We start from the raw sequence: 22,769 nt of genomic DNA, 5'->3' as shown, positions 1-22,769 counted from the left end.
ATGGTGATGTAGGTAAACAGGTGCCAGATAGAAAAAAAGCCCAACAAAAAATAGGCACCATTAGGAAGTGTGAAGTTTTTCTGACTAAAATGTGGCCACCAGCCTCTTTGCTCCTCCAATGTCCCATCTTCCATTTCCCATCCCCTACACTTTTTCCCTTCAAACTAAGTAAAAAACTCCAAAGAAATCTGACACTCACAATCTACAAGATAGGTGGGTACCAGACTCATTCACAAATTCAATGCTTCCAAAGCTTCTTCTGTTTGGATTTGGAGGACAGAGAAGACACATGCAATCGCATGTTTTCTTAAGAAGTACCTTGTAGCTGGAGCCTTCAAATAACTGATTACTTTGGCCCTCAAATAAGATGTCTTCATTTAAGGGCTGAAGGCACAAACAGGAAACAGCTCTTCAGAGTAAAGGCAGCGCCTCGCATTCTAAACATCAGTGGACTAGAAAGTATAGTAAGGGATTGAAAAACTGCAAAAAGCAAGAATCAGATATTCAGTTAACAAAAAGTTTAGGTCCACAATCAAAAAAAGGAAAAGGAAAAAGTTAAATATACTAAAAAATTTACAAAGAAAAATTTTAATAGGCGTCTACTTGGGCATCCAGTCTAATGACCATGAAGAAACTTATCAAACGTGCTTCCTTCGGCAGCACATTTTAAACTAAAGCCCAAGTGATCCAGACAACATGAGCATGGCCCCTACAAGAGGATGACACACAAATCAGGGAAGTAAAAACTCACCAAAAGGCAAATAAAATCACTGTGAAACAAAAGACAATTCCAAAGGCCACAGAGAGGAAAGGATTTTGTCCCTGACAGGAACTGTAACTAATAAAGGGACCACTGGACTGACTGGAAATTAAAATTCTAATCTCAGAAATGTACCAACCCCTCCCACTGGGCATCAGCTTTTATTCTTCTTTATAGTGAGGCAAAGGTTAGGATTGAGAGTTGAAAAGCTTGCAAACACTGACTGGAAAGTGAGTGAGCTCAAGTACCAAGAGTAATTTCTACCTATGATAATCAACTGAAAATACAAAAATTCCTTAAAGAACTCAGTGCTCCATTATAAAGCAGCAGCATCCTCACTCTCCCTCCCACTCCCCCAATATGGAAACTTCAAGAACATCCATGTTTCTCAGCTAGAAACTTTGCAAAGCAAAAGTTATGATAAGGAATTTGAGACAAAAGCTTTCCAGAAACAACCAAATGTTGGAAGAAACTATGAACACTAGAAACATTATAATACACAAGATAAAAAGAAACTAAATTCCACCAGCTGAAAATAATTTGAGTTTAAGAATGTTTAGGTATACAATGAGTTCCTACATCAAAGAATGAGTTTCTGAAGTAACTAGGACAAAAAGGGAACAGATTAGTTTCCAGGTCAATGACAAGAATTTTGTTCAGTCTTGTGAACAAAGGGAGTGGAGCTATAGGCAGCTTTCCACTTAGAGGCAGAACATAGCTGACCCTGCATGCTTCCACTGCAGTTTGCGCTTTCCTCCTCTTAACTTTATATACCTTTGCTTTCCTCTTTGATTTATAAATGTTGACATTCTTCTGGGTGTCTCGTTTTGAGAGCCAGGGTTTCCTCTATTTAGCGCTTGTTCTGGAACTCTGCAGACTGAGCTGGCATTGAACTCAGACCCACCTACCTCTGCTTCCCAAGTGCTGGGGTTAAAGGCCTGTGCAACCACCACGCAGCACCCTCTGTTGTGTTTTGTTTTTTTAATATTGAACATCAGGTTTAAACAAATTAAATAGCAGCTAACAGAAATCCCAGCCTTTTCAACAACATCAAATTTACACACACACACAAAACACACGTACAAAGTGGGAGAGAAACCTTTTAAAGTTACTGGTTGTCAACTTTCCTAATTATTTTTTGTTGCTACTTAGCTGTAATTTGGGGTTTTTTTTTAAGCTTTTTTTAAAAAGGTTTATTTTATTTATGAGTACACTGTAGCTGTCTTCAGACACACCAGAAGAAGGCATCAGATCCCATTACAGGTGGTTGTGAGCCACCATGTGGTTGCTGGGAATTGAACTCAGGACCTCTGGAAGAACAGTCAGAACTCGTAACCATTGAGCCATCTCTCCAGCCCCAACTGTAATTCTGCTGTTATGAATCATAATGTAAATATGTTTCCCCAAAGGTTAGAAGACCCCTATAAAAGAGACATTTAAACCCTCAATGGGGCTGCAACCTACAGACTGAGAACCACTGTACTAATTTCTTTGCAGTCAGATAATTAAAAAAAGTCTTATGCTGGGCTCAAATACACCAAGGTGTATCTAGAGAAGATTATTAATAATACTCAAGACACCTTTAATAACTTTTTTTAATATTTTGTGTTTTATCTGCATCTATGTCTGTGAATATGTACTTACCTGATACCCACAAAGGTTAAGAAGAGGGTTTCAGCTCCTCTGAAATTGGAGCTATAGATGGTTATGAGCCATCATGTGGGTATTTGGAACTAAACCCAAATTCTCTACAAGAGCAACAACTGCTCTCCACCAGAAAGCCATCTCTCTAGTTCCTCCACACACATCTTAATAGAAGGACAGGCACTGCAGAGAAGGCTCCTCAACTAAAGCACCTGCAGTGCGAACATGAGAGAACTGGAGTACAGATACAGAACACCCAGACAAATCTGGGGCAGCCTTTTAGACCCAGCACGCAGAAGGCAGAGACAGGATCTCCAGAGCACACTAGCTAGACTAGTTACTCATCAGGCAAGCTCTGTGTTCAAGTGATAGACCCTGTCTCAGTGTATTAGGTACAGAAGGCACCTAACGCCAATCTCTAGCCTCCAGATCACTGGTACCCACGTAAACACATGAGCTCATACACACACCCCAGATATACAATAAATGCACGAATAACTCTAGGTCAAGGGGTCACCTTCTCATGTCTTCAAATGTTACTGCCTCCTCTTAGTAAGATATGGATGTACTATGATAGTAAGTAGCAAAACAGTATATCTTGTCAAAAAATATTCTAAAATAAAGCTATTTCTAAATTTTATGTAATGTTGATCAAAATCTTTTCAATTACATTTAAACTACAGAAATGCCTACTTCCTCATATTGATAATAACATTCAAAAACAGTGTACTCTGTACAAGTACCTTTTATCCTAAGATGCCTAGGGGAAATCCAATTAAAATCATGCACCATACTTTCACAAAGAAAATGGGTTTAAATGCCCCAACTACTTGTTTGCTTCTAAGGACTTGTTTACAGTGAAGGCCCTTCTCTCATTAATGAGGGAGATGCAGCTCTGACCTTAGTTATAGTACCACTATTTATATTTACCCTTAAGTTAAGAAAAGTTCTACCATAATCCTTTTAAAACAGTTTACCTCCATGAGATGCAAAAACCAACCGGATCTAGCACACCATGATTAATTTTCCCACATGTCTCCTAGAGGAGACCAATTGTGTTTGACACTCCACTGCTATAGTACAACTGCAGAATGCTCCAAGGCCTAGCTGAACCACATCCAAAAGGAGCCTGAAACATTCCTAGCCCATTTCATGAATTTTTCAAAGTATAGACTCTTCCAGTTCCAAAAGCCATGACCTATATTAAAAACCAAAATTGTCTTTTATGGAAACAGGTATATTTGGTAGTAAAAGGGACAATGAGATCTAATAAAGAAAATATATGAAAATCAGAGTGATTTTACCATTTAATTTGCAGTGTAATTTCCAAAAGTCAACTATGATAAAGTAGGAAAGAAGTATATGTAAACTTTACTCTTAAAAACTAAAAATTGGTTTTAACGGTTTATTATGATTATTTTTAAAGTATGAATCCATTAAACCATGTAGAAATTAGTCTGCACAAACAAAACATACTTTAAACATGAAAAAGCAGAGTGTGTGAGATCTTGTTGTTCGGGCACATCGTCATTATGCAATAGCAGCCAAGTAATCCCTCACTTCAGTTGGAGTGAGCCTCCTAAAGCCAGCTTCATTGCAGATCCCAACTTCTATGTTATCTTCTGTCATCTGTCCTTCAAAGCTTTCCTAATTGAGAAGGGAAGGAAAATGGTCAATTTCACAAGCAGTTCACTAGAAAAAACATTTGAAATCTAGTTGGTGGATACTGAGCTAACCTTTAGGGTTAAGATGGCTGTATGAATGGCATCTTCCAGTTCTAGGTCTTCATTATATCTAATGAGAAAGATTGAAAAACATTATAGCACTGTTTAGACTCTTCACGGTTATTTTAAATAAAAGGGCAGAAAAAAACATGAAATCTTCTTTAAAAATCTAACCCTCCTAAAAACTGTAAGTCATAAAGGCATCCCCTAACCATGTCAATGAGACTGCTATCCCCCAATAATAAAGACACTTGCTACTGAACTTCTAACACCATGAAAAACTTCATTATAACAATGCACTTATGTTTTAGAATACTACAATCAAACTGTTGCTAAACTCATGTTATTGTAAGTGACGACACAACATGCAGGAGACTCATTAATTGGTAAAAGTTAATGTGCTTCATCATCAAGATTGGGGTTACAAATTGATTAAAAGTCTAAGATCTTAATAACCTTAACATGAATGTTACATGAAAACCATAGAGAGAAGCATGATGTGTTAACACCGCAGCTACAAAATACTCGGTCCACAACACCAGAGACTTCTGGAGTACAGTGAGCACACTGAATTCAGAATATCACTACAAATACGTAACAGTGGCTTGTGGTCCGCACTGATAGCAAATACTACACAGCGCTTCATTCTTACTTTAGCAAATACGTACATCATGTGATCTGCTCAATACCACAATTTTTGTTTTGCTTGAAACAGGTCCTAACTCTGTAGCACAGCCCGGACCAGAGCCCACTCTATAGCCAGGCCGGCCTTAACTTATAGCAATGCTCCTGCCTTATCCTCACAACTGCTGGAATTGCAAGCGTGAGCAAGCAGAATCAGCTGGAACCTTGTGAGTCAGACACCAACACGGTCTGGGTGGCAAGTTTAAGAGCCCGGGGTACATGGACAAATTCTGTCAACTATTCCTACAACTCCAAATAAATATTTTAAAAAATGAAACAATTGAACTATTATTGTTGGAAAATAATATACTATTACCACTAACTTCACTGACTAAGAAAACAAGATATTAGGATGTTTTTGCTTTTATTTCTAGCAAAACTCAAATATATAGTGACGCAATGAACTTGTTAGAACCAGGCGATTACTCATTCAAAGAGTTCTGGAACTCCTATGATCAGTCTACCCTGGAATCTGATCCTGGGAGGCCTACCTTTTCTCAAGGAACGTTTTCCCATTCACATAGTTCTTCCCCATTGCTGTGGCCTTCCAGGCAAAGTAAGCTCCCTAATCAGGAGAGACAGACATTTTCAAACATTCACACAACTGTATTACTTTGGTATCTGTGTTTAACTCTAACTTCTCTAACTTCTAAAGTCATGATTATTTATTGAAACTGAATGGCAATTTCACAGAATAAGTTTTGTTTAAAGGCTGTAGAACAAAAAACCAGAGTCATGAATAAACTTAGGTTAATGACTGTGATAATGGTTTACTTTGGTATTTACACATGTATATACACATACATATACGCATGTCAAACCTTATCACATAACAATGAGTTAGTGCAATTATTATATACTTTTAAAGCAAGATAAACAAAAGTAGGTATTAAAGTAAAATATCAAAAATAGTATCTTAGCTTAATGGAGTGAATGCATCTAAACTGTATCACATTATTCTGAAACCTAGGGACCCCTTATCATCTTTACTGAATAGAGATGGATTTTTATTAAAAGTATCAAAACCTTTGAATATTTTTAATGGGGTCATGAAAAATTTGGCAACAGTTGAAAGGTTTCTAAATATTTTACAATCAAAAATTCGCTCAAAATCAATGTGTAAAGAATCCAAGGTGGCCGGGCAGTAGTAGCTCACACCTTTAATCCCAGCACTTGGGAGGCAGAGGCAGGCGGATTTCTGAGTTCGAGGCCAGCCTGGTCTACAGAGTGAGTTCCAGGACAGCCAGGGCTACACAGAGAAACCCTGTCTCGAAAAAGTCAAAAAAAAAAAAGAAAAAGAAAAAGAAAAAAGAATCCAAGGTGTTTTAAGGCAGCTTTCTCCCACATTACCTAAGGGATGTCTCCATCTTTGACTCGGAATGTGCTTGTGCACTCTATACTGTTTATGTCAACATGCTGCACAGCACCAGTCAACACTGATACAAAACTACTCCAGGTCAGGGAGTGGTACCTTTATAGAAACATACTGATTTAATTACAAGAAATAAAGGACAATGTTGTCCTATCACCATTCCTCAGCCTAGATGCCACTGTTAGAATTTTCTTTTTTTAACTTTAAAATTGTTATTGGGTTTTTGACTTGAGTTTCATAAATAGAAATATTAAATGAATTTTGGATTGGGGACTACCTTGAATATGCCTCTTACAACAATTTACAAGGTGATTATGTAATAACTGGTATCTTCATGGAGTTATTTTTTTCTTTTCCTAAAAAAATATTATTTATTTATTTTTATTTATTTATATGACTACACTGTAGCTGTATTCAGACAGATCAGAAGAGTGCATCAGATCCCATTACAGATGGTTGTGAGCCATCATATGGTTGCTGAGAATTGAACTCAGGACCTCTGGAAGAGCAGACAGTTCTCTTAACCATGGAGCCATCTCTCTAGCCCTGCCTGAGCTGTTTTTTCTAAAGCAGATATGTGGATCTAGTTTCATTCTACATTGTTGCATTTGCTGTGAGGAGAAGCCTAAGAAAAAGTTAAAGGTTTAGGAGTGAAGTTTTGTTCACGGTTTATTAGATAATTACAAGTCCTCTTGATGAAAGCATTATAATCTTGTCTTACAAATTAAAATGGCAAAACAAAAGTAATCCAATTTTGAGGCCATGTGTGAGCTTCTGAAGCTAAATGGCTGGTCTGTGGTCTTGCCTTCCCAGCCAGCTGAGGAGAGCCCCTTGGGACTATGTTCACTCTTTGCTGTCCTTTTCTATACTGACTCTAAAAAGATATACCCACCTGGTAAGCTTTCCTCTACATGCATGTTTGGTTTTCCCAGATGTGGCTACTGCACATAGGGCGTCTTAAACATCCCACTTGCCACTCCTTTCACCCCCTTTCATGGTGATTGTAACCATGGTAAATATAAAATGGGTACATCAGTAAGATACTGGCTGACAGAAAGTCACAAGCCTATCTGAAAACAGTACATATACTTACAGCTTTTATTCAAAACAGAAGCAAGTTTGCATAGTGCTGAGATAGATGAGCTTGTATTTTTATAGAAAGAATTTTAAATCTTTAGAGAATATTTGAATCTGCAGGATCTTGGAGCTTCAGCACTTTTTCAGAGTAGATATTCTGATTTTATATTTGCCAATGCTAAGGAGATCACTTCACATAAATACTTGCTGCAGAAGTGTTAGGAAAATGCTTAGGGTCATTTAAAAAATGATTATAAATTGTTGTAAGAGGCATACTCAAGGTAGTCCCAGTTGTTATCAAACTGATGACAAACATTCTAACACTGGCCTCCTGTTGTACAGCTGACTGAAGTGTTTGCCAAGGTAACAGAGTCACAAAGTAACAGAGTTCAAAAGACCTAATGAAATTTAATAACTACAACTAGTACATGTGGATTCTAGTACATGCTAATGAACATGACCAAAAAAAGGTAAAAACTAATGTATCATAGAGCTTATCAAAGACAGCACTATAAAAATAATGAATGAACAAACAAATGTATACTACTTTATACTTTCTTTAAAAAAAAAAAAAACAAAAGCAAAGGAGCTTGAGAAATGGCTTAGGGATAGGAGCACATCCTGCTTTTACAGAGGACCTCAGTGTTAGCCCCAGCACCTTAACTCCAGCCTCAATGGGATCTGACTCCTCTGTCCTCCACAGGCACCTGTAGTCAGTCACATGTATATAACCACAGACACATAAAAATACACATAGTTCAAGGTAAAATCAAATCTTTAAAAACAAGAGAAAAAGGAAAATACTACTAAATATTAAAGTTTTATGGTTTCTACTTTTATTACGTGTATAAAAAACAATTCTAATAAATATTTCAAATATATGTAATGATACTTACAGATGGATCTGACTGAAATAAATATGGTCGTCCCTCATTCCACCCACAAATAAGTAAAGAAACACCAAATGGACGAACACCACTATAGAAAAAAAAAAATGATTTGCAATAACGTAAGAATTTATATATACTCACAAGAAAAGTAATTACCAAGTAAACTGAATTAAAGTTCTTAACTTTAACTTCTAAATGAACCAATATAAAAATTATCCTTATTACTGTTAGTAACAGCAGTAAACCCAAATCAAATGGTTTAGTTCCTAAAAGTTCACCAGAAATTAATTCTCAGTGCAACATAATTACTAAATTGCACCTTCAAGGGATGATACATGGTGGGAGAAACTAGGTCTCCGATTCCATCGTAGGAAAGGGTAAATATTTCTTCTCAGAGTATGTTTGGTCTTGTAGAAGTGAATTAGTTTCTCTGGAGTGAGCCACCCTACTATGGGCCTCTTACTGTGTGACCTCTGGCCATGCAGTAACTATGAGCCATGTCCTTGGACCTGCAGGCTTATGAACTAAATACACCTGGCTCAGGTATTTTGTTATAGCAACACAAAGTGACAAAGCGCATACTTATAAATAATGATATGACTATCCAAGCATGGAGAAGCCCATACTAACATTTAATAAATGCCTCTTTCCTACTAGGTTTATGTATCAGCAATTACCTTTACACTATTTCATTCACAGTATGATTTAAGAATATTGGGGGGTAGAGAGATGCTTAGAATTTAAAAGCCCTGGCTGCTTTCCTGAGGTACTGAGTTCAATTACCAGCTCACAACCATCTCTAACTGCAGTCTGCATATGACCAGCATGGAACTGATCCCCTCTTCTGGTGTACACAGACATTCATGAAGACAAAACACCCATATACATAAAATATATACGTACATAAGTTTTAAAACAACAAAAGAATATTGGAATTAAAATGTTATTGCTGTCTTCATATTTCACCATTACTTCAGATTAAAAATCTAATTACTGAGCACTAACGATTACAAAGAACACCGGCAAAGATTTTTCTTAAAATCAAGATGTCTGCTGTTGGATAAGAACTGTTTTCCCTTTTCTCTTTCTCTTGAGACAGTATCTAACTATGCAACCCGAAGTTGCCTTGGCTTTGCGATCTACCTCCCTCGGTGTTCAGAATACTAGGTTTACAGGTGTATATCACCACATAGTGCCACATTTTACCTCAAGAAATTATTTCAAGTCAAATCCAGAAACAATTGCTATCACAGTGATTTTCTTCATTTGTTCAGCAAATACAAAAAGAATAAGAAGACTTCTATGTACCTGATTTCTCTTACACTATTTTTTTCTTCTTCCTAAATTCATAATGCATTTCTTCGAGTAATGAAAGTGACTTACCCCGACTGGGTATACTCTTGCATCACAGATGCTACTCGCTGTACCAGCTGGGCTGTGGGAATGGGTTCTTGGTAGACAAGATAGTACTGCTGAGCAAGTTTCCGAGCTCTGTGTACAAGTACTCTAAGCCAATAGAAAAAATAATTAAAGTTTTGACACTCTACTAACTCCCCCACAACTTTCTTCTAAAAGAACATACGATACAAACTTAGCATGTGTCTCTCTTTAGCAACCATCAGCTCAGAATTAGCCTCACTCTTGACACCTGATTCTAGTGGATTTAGAAAAAGAAACATTAGAGAATCACAGTAGGAAACAACAGAAAGAGAAGCAGGGGCTAGAGCAGTTAGTAACAGATTAAGGGACCTGGAGAGATAGGTTAGCCAGTAAGAGCATGGAGGACCCAGGTTCAACACCCAGCACCCACATGGTGGCTCACAACTATCTTAACTCTGTTTTCAGTGGATCCAATTCCTCTTCCTTTCTACTGGAGGCACTGCATGCACATGATGCAGACACGCATGCAGGTGAAACATCCACACACTGTATTAAGGTTAACAGATTTATTTATCAAAGTGAGCTTTGTGTCTCCCTCTGTGACATCTTCTAGACTGACCCTGTCTTGAGGGCAGTCTATTTATACCACACTACAGCCATCCCAAACAGAAATGCATATGAATACAGACATATAAGTCTAGGCATTTTTGTCACAGCCTCTGTCTTTCCTGTACTCTACCTTTTTTGCCTATAATTCAGAATAGACTTCAGAGATTTAAAAAAAAAAAAAAAAAAGTAAGAAACTACTGTTTACATAAGGCATGAAATCCTACTACTGTGATGGTTAATCCTGGTGGTCAGCATAACTATAACTCAATTAACAGGGATCCGAGCTCCTGTAAGGACTTTTTAAAAATTAGATTATTTGAAGCAGGAAGATCCACACTAATTCTGGGCTAAACTTTCTGGTGGCAACCCAGATAGAAAGGTCACAGAAGGAAACTCCTTTAGGCTCCCTGCCTTACTCTAGCAGGGTAACGTCTATGCTGTTGCTGCTGCCTGTATTAAACACAACTTCTTCAGGACTCCAAGGCAGACTGAAGAACAGCAGCCTCCAGGAATCCCTCAGAACTCCAGCATTAGACTGGTCTGCTGAGACATGCAGTCTTGTGTTTCTGCCACCGGTGGAGTGCCCAGACCACAGCCTGTAAACTAGTCTAATACGTCTAGTAAGCACCCAGAAGTCTTCAGTGACCTTACAGTTATCCCTTTGAGAAAAGCAGATATAAAGAGAATAATGTTAACTCTACACGGCCCATGCTTTTTCTTGTTGCCCAAATCACTGTAACAATATATTATTAAAGTATGAATGCATTCAATCATTTTTAAAGTGCTTTAAAACACCAAAACCCTTCCTACTGAGTCCTTGGATGGAGGAAATGAGATAGTGATGAGAAAAAACAGGTAAGAAAGGCCTGTAATTAATTAATCACCTATTTTACAACCATGTATCACAAGATCAACCTCCATAAAGTAACCAACCATTCTAGGCAAATAAAACTTAGCTATCGTCAGGATGCCATGACTGTGAAACCAAAGAAGAATTAGGATGGCATAATGAGAAACCATCGTCAACAGTGTATCATACCTGTAATCTGGGCCCATGCCACTATATACCAAACCAATGTGTTTGGTTATGGGCTCCACCTTGTGTACACTCCTTTCATCATACAGGATGGATTTCTGTTTTTTCTCAGTTGCTAATACTACACCATTTGCAGCTTAAAAGGAAGAAAAAGAAATTAATATTATAATGTATTCTTCATTAGCATTCTACTTACAGATGCATTAAATTCAAATTTGTTGCCTTCTCTAGATTATAAAGCCTTTTTCTGGATTCTTATACAAATACCAAAAAAAAAAAATAAAAATGAAAAAAATAAAAAATCCCATAGCTGCAGGTATTATCCAGTCTCTCTCAATATTTCCAGGTTTATTAATTTTAATCTAGTTAATGCTTCTAATACAAATAATAAGAAATTTCTCTAAGGATACTAGAACATACAATAATTTTATCTTCAGATGTTTTATAATTATTATAAAGAAAATATAACTCCAGAGAAAAATAGAATCAATGAAAACAGTAGTTTGCTGAAAAAAAAAAAAGACTACTTATGAATTATCACAATAGATTAAAAGGCTGTATTTGCTGTTACTGTGCTGAATGCTATTTTCTTGAAACTTCAAAACTCTTTAACAAAAAGATCAATAAGAATTATGTACTCAACATCTATTTCGGAATGTTATTTTTTTTTAACTTCAAAATTCTCTAAACTACAAAAAGACTGTTTAAGGATTCTGCACACACATCTATTTCAGTAACTGTTAGCAAGCATCTGAAGAGAAGGAAACACTGAATTACCTTTAATTCCCACTGAAGGGGCCCCTCCAGCTACAGCAGCCAAAGCATATTCAATCTGGACAAGCTTACCAGATGGGCTGCAAAAGAAACAAAGGCATTCTCTCTATTCACAGATTCTCAAGTATTACAGGCACACCTGACAGGAGGAAAGTGGAGGCTAAAACCTCACTAATCAAACCTTCTGGCCTTTCAAATCTACCCTGAAGGTGTTTTGAAACTAAGCTTACCAGCCTTGGAATTAGTCCAAGTCTTGAATGGGCACCATCTCTTTCCTGTATTTTGTTGCTAGTTTTCCCCATCTCTGGTTAGCAAAGCAGTCCTACTGCCTCTGTTCACTTCAGGCAAGTATATCGAGTAATCGAGCAGCTCCGTACTCATGAATCCCAGTATCCCACTGCCTCTTTCAATAAAATCCCCAAGAACACATCTGGTAGAACTCACATCAGTAGACACCTATTTCTTTTATTCATCTACCATTCTTCGACAAATATAAGCTGCTAGCTAAACCTTATCGTGTTTTTTTTTTTTAAAGGCTGTTATAATAAAGAAATCTGTTTGTGAAAACATTCAGATGTTTGTTAGAAAAGATTCAAGGACTGAGGATGTAGCTCCTATGCTACAATGCTTGCCTAGAATGCATGACACAGCATAAATAAGGTATGGGAATGTACTACTAAAATCCCATCACAGAGGAAGCGGGGGCAGAAGAACAAGCTGAAAGCCATCCTTAGTTACTGGCCATTTCAGTCAGCCTGGGATACCAAAAATTCTGTCACAAAAAGAAATTAAATAATAATAATTTAAAAAAATCAGTCCCTCATGATCTATGTCCATTTGTCTCAGCTATAATGAAACCACTCAGGACCATATTTAGTTTGTTTACAAATATAAGTAACTACCATGCAAAGTTTAGTCTCGGTCAATTATATAATGTAATCATTTGCTAAGGAATTTAATGGAATTCATTCAAAGACTCCAAAACAAAAACATTAACTCACTTCTTATTTGAAACTGTAAAGGGCAATTCTCAAAAGATAATATATTGTAACAAAAAGTATACTAATTGCTGTTTTCAAAACCAACAAGGTTTAATTACTGACTTAGCTACTCGTGGACAACCTTGAAAAGGTTCAATTGTCTAGGCTCATCTATAACTCATCACACATAGATGGTAATGGAAAACCACTACTAGTTACAGTTATATTCAACAAGTAGATCCTGGCTGCCTTCAGTTGTCAGTCCTTAAGAAAATGGTCAAAACACAGTCCTTTGTCTAAGTTCATCCTAGATGATTTTTCTTAAACAGGGACAATAGTTTCCCTTAACTGCACTTTGAGAAAATATATTTAACTCTTTAACTCTTTCTCCCAAAATATAAGGGTCTAAATTCGTTTTAAAGCAATTTTTTAATGGATCAAGCAAAACATAGAGCTTATCAGTTTGCGTGCGCCACGAAAACTTGAAATCAGCTCTTTCATTTTGTACTTCTTTAAGCTTCTACGGGAGCACAGGCGAAACCGAAAGCAGTGTGAGCTTCAAAGCACATTGTTGCTAAACGGAGACTAAAACTACGATTTAACAGTAAATAAGGATTTCCCAAAAGAAAAAAGGACGTCTCACGCGTCCCATAAAGAGTCAGGGTTTCCGAAGCTCTCGTTCAGGCCTAGCTGGGCCAGTAAAGAAATCCTGGGCCTGAACAGGCCAGCTGAAAGCAGACTATCTCAAAGCACCCTTTTTCTGTTCTAGAGAGGGAGAGCCAGCGCTCGGCTGGGGGCCTCCAGTCCCTCAGCCTCCAACACCGCGGGACTCAGGCAGGGCCCAGGCCTGGCACCAAACATGACTCTGCAAAGCTACGAGTCCAGCTCCATCACCACGCACGCCTACGCAGACATCAGCCAGATCCGACACACGGAACCATGTCTGGGGCGCTCCTGTGATCTGCGACGCATGGAACCTGGGGTCCCCCGGGTACCTGAATGTAGTCAGCGAGAAGCTGTAACCGCGCTCTGCCATCTTTACCCGGAAAGTCGGAACACAGCCACGCACATGCGCAGGAAGCCTGCTTCCTTTAATTTTTTTTCTCTTTTCTCTGATTGGAGGAGAGTCAGATGCGCCCAGGGGCAGCTGGAAGTTGGAGTTTTGGGATCCCAGTTGGCCTTTGACCCTTGCGCATGCGCAAGAGGGGCCTGCGCATGCTCTGAACGCGGAGGCGGGGAAGTGGGCGGACTTACGCCTGCTCTCAGCTCGCGTCTTGCTCTTGGGAGAATCATGGCTACTTCGCTGCTGCTGCTGTCATTATCTTGGCCGGTGCGGCCCGGACCGCTCCAGAGGTGCTGGGAGCTGCTGCAACGGCAACTGCAGCAGAGCTGGAGTCGCTTTGCCAGTCCACACTGGGGTCCGTAAGGAGAGAGTTCGTGGAAAGAGGGTTGGTGAGGGCTTCCGGGTTGTAGGATAGAAACAGCGCATGCTTCTTGTTTGGTTGGTTCGTTAATTTTTTTTTTTTGTTTTTTTTTTGTCTTTTTTTTGTTTTTTTTTTTTTGAGACTATCTCCGTAGCCAGGGTGGTCTAGGACTCACTGTATAGCCCCGGCTAGCTTCGAGCTCCTGGTATCTTGGGTGTTAAATTTTAAATTGCTTTATTATTTACAAAGTATTCCAGAAGTGGTAATGCCCAAACAGTCTGAACAGAGATATATTTTATTGTATCTCAAGCTTAGTATAGTAAATAACTGTGTCCATGTGCTACCCAAGATAATCATTTCAATCCATTCGTCGTCTCATTGGCTGAGAAAGCTCCAAGGTCAGTCCAGAAGTCCAGAGCAGTTATAAAACGACTGTTTTGTGTAGCAGTATTTCAGGTCAGCTGAGAAAGAATGCCACTATAGAAAGCCTTTACTCGCTTTTGTTTTTGGCGGGGGTGAGACAACATTCCTATTCATTGTCCAGTCTGCCCTTAAGCTGCTGATCTCCTGCCTCAACCTGATTCTGGGGCTTCATGGGTGTGCTTGGACAATTTATGTAGTGGTAAGAAGTACTAAGAATTGAGCGAACATTCGCAAGTCTGAGGAACAAAAGAAAGGATAAAGAAGTGATCTAAGCAATTTAGAAAAACAAAAATGAAACACTTAATAATCTCATAAATAATCCTTTCTTAGAACACAGTCAAGATGAAATATTAAGGAAGAATTTAATGGCTTTAGGGACCTACCAGGTTTAAAGATAAAGGAGCTGACAGGATCAGGATAGTACGGTACAGATGATTGCTGTTGTAGTCATCTCAGTGATGGTCAAAGTGAATGTAGGGAATCTCAAGATTAGATTACTTGTACACTATTATTACTAAACTACAGTATCCCATATTACATACATAGGAAATGCTTAGTAACTGGTTGCTTTGGTAGGTTGTAATAATAAAGCACTCCATTTGAATTATTTTAAATTGCCTTTTGTATGAGCTTTAGTATATTTTAATAGCTGGGGATTATTATTAATGTTTGTTGTGTTTAGCATTCAAAACTATTTATGTCAGGCCAGCCGTACGACTCAGTGGTAAGGGACCTTGTTACTAAGTCTCAAGACCTGGGTCCTAGCCCCACGGCCAACATGATGTAAGGAGAGAGCTAACTCTAAAAGCTGCCCTCTGACTTTCACATGTGCACATATAATTTATAGGTTTGTATATCTAGTGATACTACACATGTTGACTGTTAAAGAAAATAGTGTCTATATTCATTTAGGATCTCAAAGTTGACTCAGTATCTCTATTTTGTTTTATAGCACCAGCATTAGCAGTCCCAAGTCCATCCATCCTCACAGAACCAGGACATGATACCAGTGAAAATGAAGAGAATTCCAGCTTTTTAGGTAGTATCTTTTGGATGGCAGCTCCCAAGAACAGACGCACCATTGAAGTTAACAGATGTAGGAGAAGAAACCCTCGCAAGCTTATTAAAATTAAGGTAATGTGTTGATAGGTGTAGGTGTATGCGTGTGTGCGCACATACACGCTCTCTTCCTCAAGTCTAACACGGAATAACCCGATATTATATTTGTGTAGCAGACAAAACCAGCCTTATAATCTAATCAGTCTTAGCATCTTGACTGGCTCATTGTGGATACTCTCAATGAATCATCCCATTGTGTTGATGGGCTCCTTGTTGCTTATTTACTATTTGAAGTTACAGAACTGATAGAGCTCTTGATTCAAAAGTCAAATGAGATCTTTACAAACAATTCTTCTGAAAAATTTCCAAACTTTTTGACTATGCTTTTAATATTTAATGTGGAATTCACTAGACTCATATAATGAAAATGTTCTACTCAAGACGGAGGCTAGACAAAAGAATTTGAGAATAGTTTATCCATAGGCTATACAAATAAAACTAACTATACTAGATTGGAAAACGAGTTTTAGTCCTAATTTTCTTATTAATTTGAACTCAATGTTGCTATTTTTTTTCAGTTTTCCTTTTAAAATAAATTGTTGAACTAGATAGTATATAGTCTCATGTAGCACGAACAATCTCAGAAAGCTACAATGTCAGCATGTTAAGAGTTCTTGTTGGTGATTGTGTATTAAATTGCCTGTTATTAATATGTTTTTCTTTGTTTTAAAGAACAATATAGACATGTGTCCTGAATGTGGTCATCTGAAGCAGAAACATGTCCTTTGTGGCTATTGCTATGAGAAAGTATGCCAAGAGACAACAAAAATCAGACAACAAATATGGGCTCAAGAAGGGGGTCCTTTCAAAACTCCTTCCGTTGAGACTGTGGTACTGTACACAGGAGAGAAACCATCAGAAAAGGATCAGGGCAAGAGGATTGTTGAAAGAAACATAAAGAGGCCATCTTGGTTCACCCAGAATTGAACTAAAAAATGTTCAAAGGATAATTTCATGTTAGGCAGTTATTTAAAATCAGGTGTCTTCATTTTCATGTTGTGCCTGTTTTTCAAATTATCAATGGATTTTGTTAGCTATTCCTTTTAAATGAGGTCATTTGAAGACTGTATCATGAATAAACTCAGCATGTTTATATAAAGGCTCAATGGATTAATTTCTGTATTTGTGTCAATGAGAAAAGAATTTAGAACAGGTATATGATACACTCATTTGTATTAAGGAGTAGAAGCAGAAGATATCTTGAATTTCAGGCCAGCTAGGCTACAAAGTGAGATTCTGTCTCAAAAAAAAAAAAAAAACCAATTTTTTTCTTCTTTGTTGATGCTTTAGAATAATATACTTTTTATTGAACATAGTGTGCATAATAGAAATAGTTTTCCCATTTTAAATAATCAAAATCACATTCCATTGTCATAGTAGATGCTTGTGAGATTGTTTGAGAAAGTTTTTTTTTAATGACATTAATAAATTTCCATATATAGAGAATTATACTATGGATATAGATTCTAGTTTCCTTTATCTTTTTAGTTTAGTTTATATTTTAGTATTTTTATTAACTTACAGCAATAAGATCTTTAACATTCTTCAGTCTATTTCAGTTCTTGGGTCCTCTTATAGCCCAAGCCTTTCTAGCTTTTCTCGTCACTCCTAGTATAATTAAGATAGCTCATTGAAGTAAGGAAACTACAGTTAAATGAACAACAACAAAAATTTCAACCACAATAAATAGCATGTAATTTATTTAAACGTGTATTTAAAACAAAATATATACCATGATAATTTTGGCACTTACTAATTAGGACTGGCTCTCCTGTGCCTATGTCACCAGGGCCATTTCTACCAAGCTCCCTGCTCTACTGTACTTGCTGGTTCAGGTACTGGTCACTCTCCCCAGTGCCAGCAGGCAGGGCCAGCTCCCATGTTCTCTCCAAGCTTCTGGGTGTCTTCCAGCTGCTGACAATGCTGGTAGCCATCAGTGGTCCTCCGAAGTTGATAACATAAAGATTTGTCTCTCAATGGTTTTAAGTCTGTGCTAAGGAACTCTACTGCCTATAATTATCATTTCTCAGTACATTAAATGAATAGATTGCAACAATTCTTAATCTTCAATTCTTAGGTAACAGTATCATTTTAGGGTCTGTGTTATGAATAACAACTTCATCATCTATCTCTGACAGAAGTGTCTTTTCTAACTGCTTTTCTTATTGATTTCAACAGCAAAGGGCATCTGGATCAACCTGGTGTCCATGGGACACCATAGCCCACTCTTCACAGAGTATCTCTTCACTTCATTGAAAACACTCCTTAGAAGGCTCATACCTTTGTGTTACCTGCCTATGTTTCTCATGTATCCCCACTGACCTGTATTCATTCATCTTTTCCAAGTTCATGAAGTCACTAGCGAGAGTTAAAGGTGCAGTTTAGAAGAGAATGTGAAGAAAACCAGAGGGCCAACATATTTGAGTCTCCTGGACTCAAACTCAGAGCAGCTAGCTTTACAGTTTCTACCTTTGAACCACATTAGGAATTGCCATAATTCAGGTAAACATCACTATGCAGCCAAACTATAGGGCAGCAGTTGCAGAGTCTTATGTAATAAACTATCAGGCCTAGCTGTGCTATAGACATTTGCCTGCTTCTATCACAGCCACCAGCCTGTGGCTAGAGGGCAAGGTTACTGCAGGAGAAAGTAGTCTGCAGTGTTGAATGAAGGCCATCAGCAGCAGATAGACCTGAGTCTCACATCCGAGTTCAGGACTTCTCTTATTCCACCTGGGAGTCAGGTGATACTCTCTCAACCTCTTTTCCTCCCTACATTCTTGGGTACTTGCAGGCTGTTTAATTCTAAGTTCCTTGGCTTGAATGGTATTTTGTTGTTGTTTTGGTTTTTGTTTTTCAGGATAAATGGGCTTAGGATGATATAGGTACTGTTTCTCTAATACTAAGATTTTAGTGGCTAACAAGAAATACTGAGCTTGATACTATTTGAATTCCATAGTTCTAATCAGGAGCAACTCTCTTTCTGCTCCCACATGTTATTTGAAAATATCTGTAGACAGTGTGGGTAGTTATAACTGTTGAGGTCAGGAGCTACTAGATTCTGTTGAGTGGAAGTCAGGGACAAGACTCCTCATTTTGCCTTATCAATGAAATTAAATAAAGTTAATTCTATTTTGAATTTTTAATGTGACAATGTTTTTTCTAGCAGTTCTCCTTGGGACATCTTATCTTTTCTATATCTTAAACTGAGTGATAACTTTTATGTCTGTGTCTACAAGTCTAATTTTCCTTTTGTCTCTAGGCTCAAACATACAAATAATACAAGTTGTCTATTAAAATATCACTTAAACCTTTAACACAGTCTCAACAGTTCCAGTCTCTCTCCTTAGAGTCGCTTCTCTGGTAGCCTAATATCTTGAGGTTAGAACATTTAAAGCACTGCTAGTCACACCCACATCATCCCCTGCCAGTCACATCCACCGTACCAGCTAAATCTGTACCCTACTCACCACTTTGAAAACAGTCAATTTACTTCAACAAAACTGTAGTCACTACATTGGTTTTCTCTTTCCTTCTCAAGCACAACAGTGAGTGATACCTTGACTCTATCCTGTCTCCAAAGAGGTAAGGTGAAGAGAATGCACTGCAGTGGGTCAAGAAAGTACTTAAAAGAGACATATGTAGGTCTGGCTGTTACCTGTACCGAATGATGTACAGACCAGGGTGGCAATGGCCAAGAGTATAGAGAGAATGAACAGAAATTGCCGCATTTCAGAAACAGGCCAAGCTAGAGTTGGTGATTATTTTGTGGTGCAGAGCCCAGAAGGTGCACATGTAAGGCAGTGGGTAGTTAGCCCAGTGCTGCTCCCAGCAGGCTAGGGAGCTCCCTTTCCTTTAAGGGCCTACACTCAAGTAAAACTAGGTTCTTGGGTGGAGCCAGATGGCTCAGGTAGATAATCTCAGTTCAATCTCAAAGAACCCCAGATGGCTCACGTAGATAATCTCGGTTCAATCTCAGAACCACATGGTGGAAGAAAAGAACCAACTCTCAGATGTTGTCTTATAACTGACCTGGCAGAAACAAATATATGGTAAAGACATTTAGCTGCCAGACTATTAAGACAATAGACACCAAGAAACAGAAATTTCTCCCAGTGATCTCTTGGTAGAAGAAGAAACATTGAAACCTGATGCCAGAGGAATATCTTGTCTTCCAGAAAAGATATTTCATACAATGCTAACAAGTTGTCAGTCTGCCTTACAGATTAAGAATGATCCCCAGATGACAGACCACAACTTAATTGGGACTGCTAAAAATACTACTCCTGACCCTCTATGATGGACCCTGAAGATGGACTGGAGGGTCTCCCTGAATCTCTTGGGCCTTTTTCCCAATATGAATAATCCCACATCGAATAAATCTCTATTCATTTTACTCTTAATTTGGCTGTTTTAATTTACTGTTCAAGGCCGGGTTGCTGAACTAAGCTCCTTGAGTCATAAACTGTAAGTTCAAGTTCAGAGACACTCTGACACCCACACATGTGACTTAGAAAATACACTTGTGTGATCTAAATAAGTAAGTAATAAAATGAAATGAAGACAAGTTCTTGAGTATGTCACAAAATAATTTTAGTATGATGCTAGCTGCAGCAAAATTCTTAAGATTATTAAAAATAAGGGAAAATAAAGCCAAGCATAGCGGTCTATACCTTTATTCTCAGCACTTAGGGGGCAGAGGAATTCTGCGAGCTTGAAGACAGCTGATGTATAACGTGAGATCCAGGATAGCCAGGACTACATAGAACTATCTTAAACAAACAAACAAAAAAAAAATAGGGAAAATACAAACTTAAGCACAAATGAAAGAGAGATATGCTTAGGTGTCATATATAAGATAGATACATGAAAAATAGATTTTTCCCTGCAATTTTTTCTGTTATACTGATATAATATACACAAAGCTTAAAGACTGACACAATTTAAAAATTAAAGTTTAAAAATTAAATGAAAATATGTGAATTTTAGTTTATGTAACTTTTCTTTAAAATTTTTTGAATGACCCCACCCATGCTCATATGCCAATACTAAACAGTGCTTTAAGTGGGAAATGGAAATGCATGCCTTTAATCCCAGCACATAGAAAACAAGAATGCAGATATCTGCATTGAGGACAGCTTACAGCAAGTTACAGACCAGCCAGGGCTATGTAGTGACAACAGCAAAATCACACCTGAGAACTGAGACCTTAGTTGTTACTTGTTCCTGGAGGTTGTGTGCCTCACCAGTCAGATTGGACTCACAACCGCTGTCTCTCACTGAGGGGTGGGTTGTAGTTGCTCAGTTCACAGACTGTGTGCCTCAGCAGTCCAAACCTAGGTCCAGAAAGCCCAGAAGTTTCCTGGAGAGCCCCTTAGCACCTGATCCACAAATGAAAGCTTGTAAATACTGGTTTGTAAATACTGATGCTGATACAGGCATACAAATGAGCAACATCAGTGCAATTACAATCCTTGTTTCTGTAACTGGTCATATGGTCTTAGTTGATAACAACTCCCTCTACTATCTAACCTATGTTTCTTCCAATCTCAGAATACTGAGATTGGTGATTTACTTGGAGTGGAGTTGTAGTTTCACATTCACTTTAATCACCAGACATGGAATACCAAGGGACAAGGGACACCAAGAGATCTCTTGCATTCCAGTCATACTTCCTTAGCTAGGAAATTGGATTCCATGGTCAGAAGTAATGCTGTTTGTATTAGTTTGGGTGAAGCATCACATGCCGAAAGGTAAACTCATGACCAGAATAAGAGTTCCAGGAAGGGCACAATGGTGTCCTGTTAAATATGGAAGTTGTTCAATGTAACCAATTTGTCATCAGGTCACTGGCTGGTCACCCTTGGTAATGGTACCTATCAACTGCTTAGTGTTCGTCTCTAATACTGGCAAATTTGACACTCAGCAGCGTTCATAGCCAAGCCTGCCTTGGTAAGTGGAAGTCCATGTTATAGAGTCCATGCCCAACTTCCATCTCTACCACCATAGTCACTTTGTTGGTGGGTCTATAGGATAATAACAGGGATGATCTTGAGAAGAGACTGTCCACAGAACAGGTCATCCTGTTGACTTGATATTGACTCCTCTTCTTGAGTCCATTTTGATGAGCATTTATGTGGTGCACAAGCATCTTCACCCACTGGGGCGATCCAGCCATGTAATGCTTACCCAAATGTTTTTCTCATTAATTTTCTAATCATTCTCCTTCCAAGTTCCATTGGCTACAACCCAAGAATCAGTAAACAGTCACACATCTGGCCATTTCTCCTGGTACAAGCATGTTCATTGCTCAAAATTTTCCCCACTGTGAAGATTTTCCTCAAGGTCCTTCACCATTGTTCCAGAAAGGGGCTATAATATTTGTGCTGTCCACTTCTGGGTCATGCCTGAATAAAATATAGATAGAGCCATCTGTAAAAAATGGCCCTAGTTTTCTTTCTCAATCGACTCATCATAGAGCACTGGACAATGCTTGGGTCCAAAGAGTACTGTAACAGGGTCAGGAACCATAGACATTTTGGCAACCTCTTTGTATAACTTGCTTGTGCTCCACTCCCCAGGACCTGCTCGGGCCCAATCCTATATACCATTTCCATTTGATGATGCATTACTGCTGTTGAGTTTCTAACTTTATGGCTAGGTGAATCAGATAATACCCAGCTCATAATGGCCACTTCAGGTCATATTGCAACCTAGGGACCCATTTTCAAATATTCCTTTCTCACTAAGGACCAATAACAACCCAAGACCTGTCTATCACAATAAAAAGGGGCAACAAAATACCCATAGAAGGAGTTGTAGAGACAAACTATGGAGCAGAGACTAAATGAAGGACAATCCAGAGACTGCTCC

At 38.3% G+C, this 22,769-nt stretch overlaps 2 protein-coding genes across 2 annotated transcripts; one reads left to right on the top strand and one right to left on the bottom strand.

Annotated features, from left to right (window-relative positions):
* Positions 1 to 3,701: 3,701 nt before the first annotated feature.
* Psma2 (proteasome 20S subunit alpha 2) lies at positions 3,702 to 14,057 on the bottom strand. The gene is made up of 8 exons (XM_031358766.1): positions 13,926 to 14,057; positions 11,954 to 12,030; positions 11,180 to 11,312; positions 9,535 to 9,657; positions 8,158 to 8,239; positions 5,304 to 5,377; positions 4,141 to 4,198; positions 3,702 to 4,051 (listed from the first exon to the last, which is right to left on the bottom strand). The coding sequence occupies exons 1-8, from the start codon at positions 13,964 to 13,966 to the stop codon at positions 3,935 to 3,937; spliced, it is 705 nt and encodes a 234-aa protein (XP_031214626.1). The 5' UTR covers positions 13,967 to 14,057; the 3' UTR covers positions 3,702 to 3,934.
* A 91-nt stretch (positions 14,058 to 14,148) lies between these two features.
* On the top strand, positions 14,149 to 16,998 carry Mrpl32 (mitochondrial ribosomal protein L32). Its single transcript, XM_031359273.1, has 3 exons — positions 14,149 to 14,348; positions 15,730 to 15,911; positions 16,569 to 16,998. Exons 1-3 carry the CDS (start codon positions 14,222 to 14,224, stop codon positions 16,821 to 16,823), a joined length of 564 nt encoding a protein of 187 aa, XP_031215133.1. The 5' UTR covers positions 14,149 to 14,221; the 3' UTR covers positions 16,824 to 16,998.
* Positions 16,999 to 22,769: the final 5,771 nt, after the last annotated feature.

The sequence above is a fragment of the Mastomys coucha genome, unplaced genomic scaffold, assembly GCF_008632895.1.
Source record: "Mastomys coucha isolate ucsf_1 unplaced genomic scaffold, UCSF_Mcou_1 pScaffold7, whole genome shotgun sequence".
Taxonomy (NCBI): Eukaryota; Metazoa; Chordata; class Mammalia; order Rodentia; family Muridae; genus Mastomys; species Mastomys coucha.
This window is presented reverse-complemented; position numbering and strand designations above follow the sequence as displayed.

Excerpts from the sequence above, each read along its gene's own strand:
- Mrpl32 (XM_031359273.1), top strand. The coding sequence starts at position 14,222 with ATGGCTACTTCGCTGCTGCTGCTGTCATTATCTTGGCCGGTGCGGCCC. Across the intron at positions 14,349-15,729 it reads CTTTGCCAGTCCACACTGGG|CACCAGCATTAGCAGTCCCA; the intron begins GTCCGTAAGGAG and ends TTTGTTTTATAG. Across the intron at positions 15,912-16,568 it reads GCAAGCTTATTAAAATTAAG|AACAATATAGACATGTGTCC; the intron begins GTAATGTGTTGA and ends TTTGTTTTAAAG.
- Psma2 (XM_031358766.1), bottom strand. The coding sequence starts at position 13,966 with ATGGCAGAGCGCGGTTACAGCTTCTCGCTGACTACATTCAG. Across the intron at positions 9,658-11,179 it reads GGCATGGGCCCAGATTACAG|AGTACTTGTACACAGAGCTC; the intron begins GTATGATACACT and ends CTATTGGCTTAG. Across the intron at positions 5,378-8,157 it reads TATTTCAGTCAGATCCATCT|GGAGCTTACTTTGCCTGGAA; the intron begins GTAAGTATCATT and ends TCTCCTGATTAG.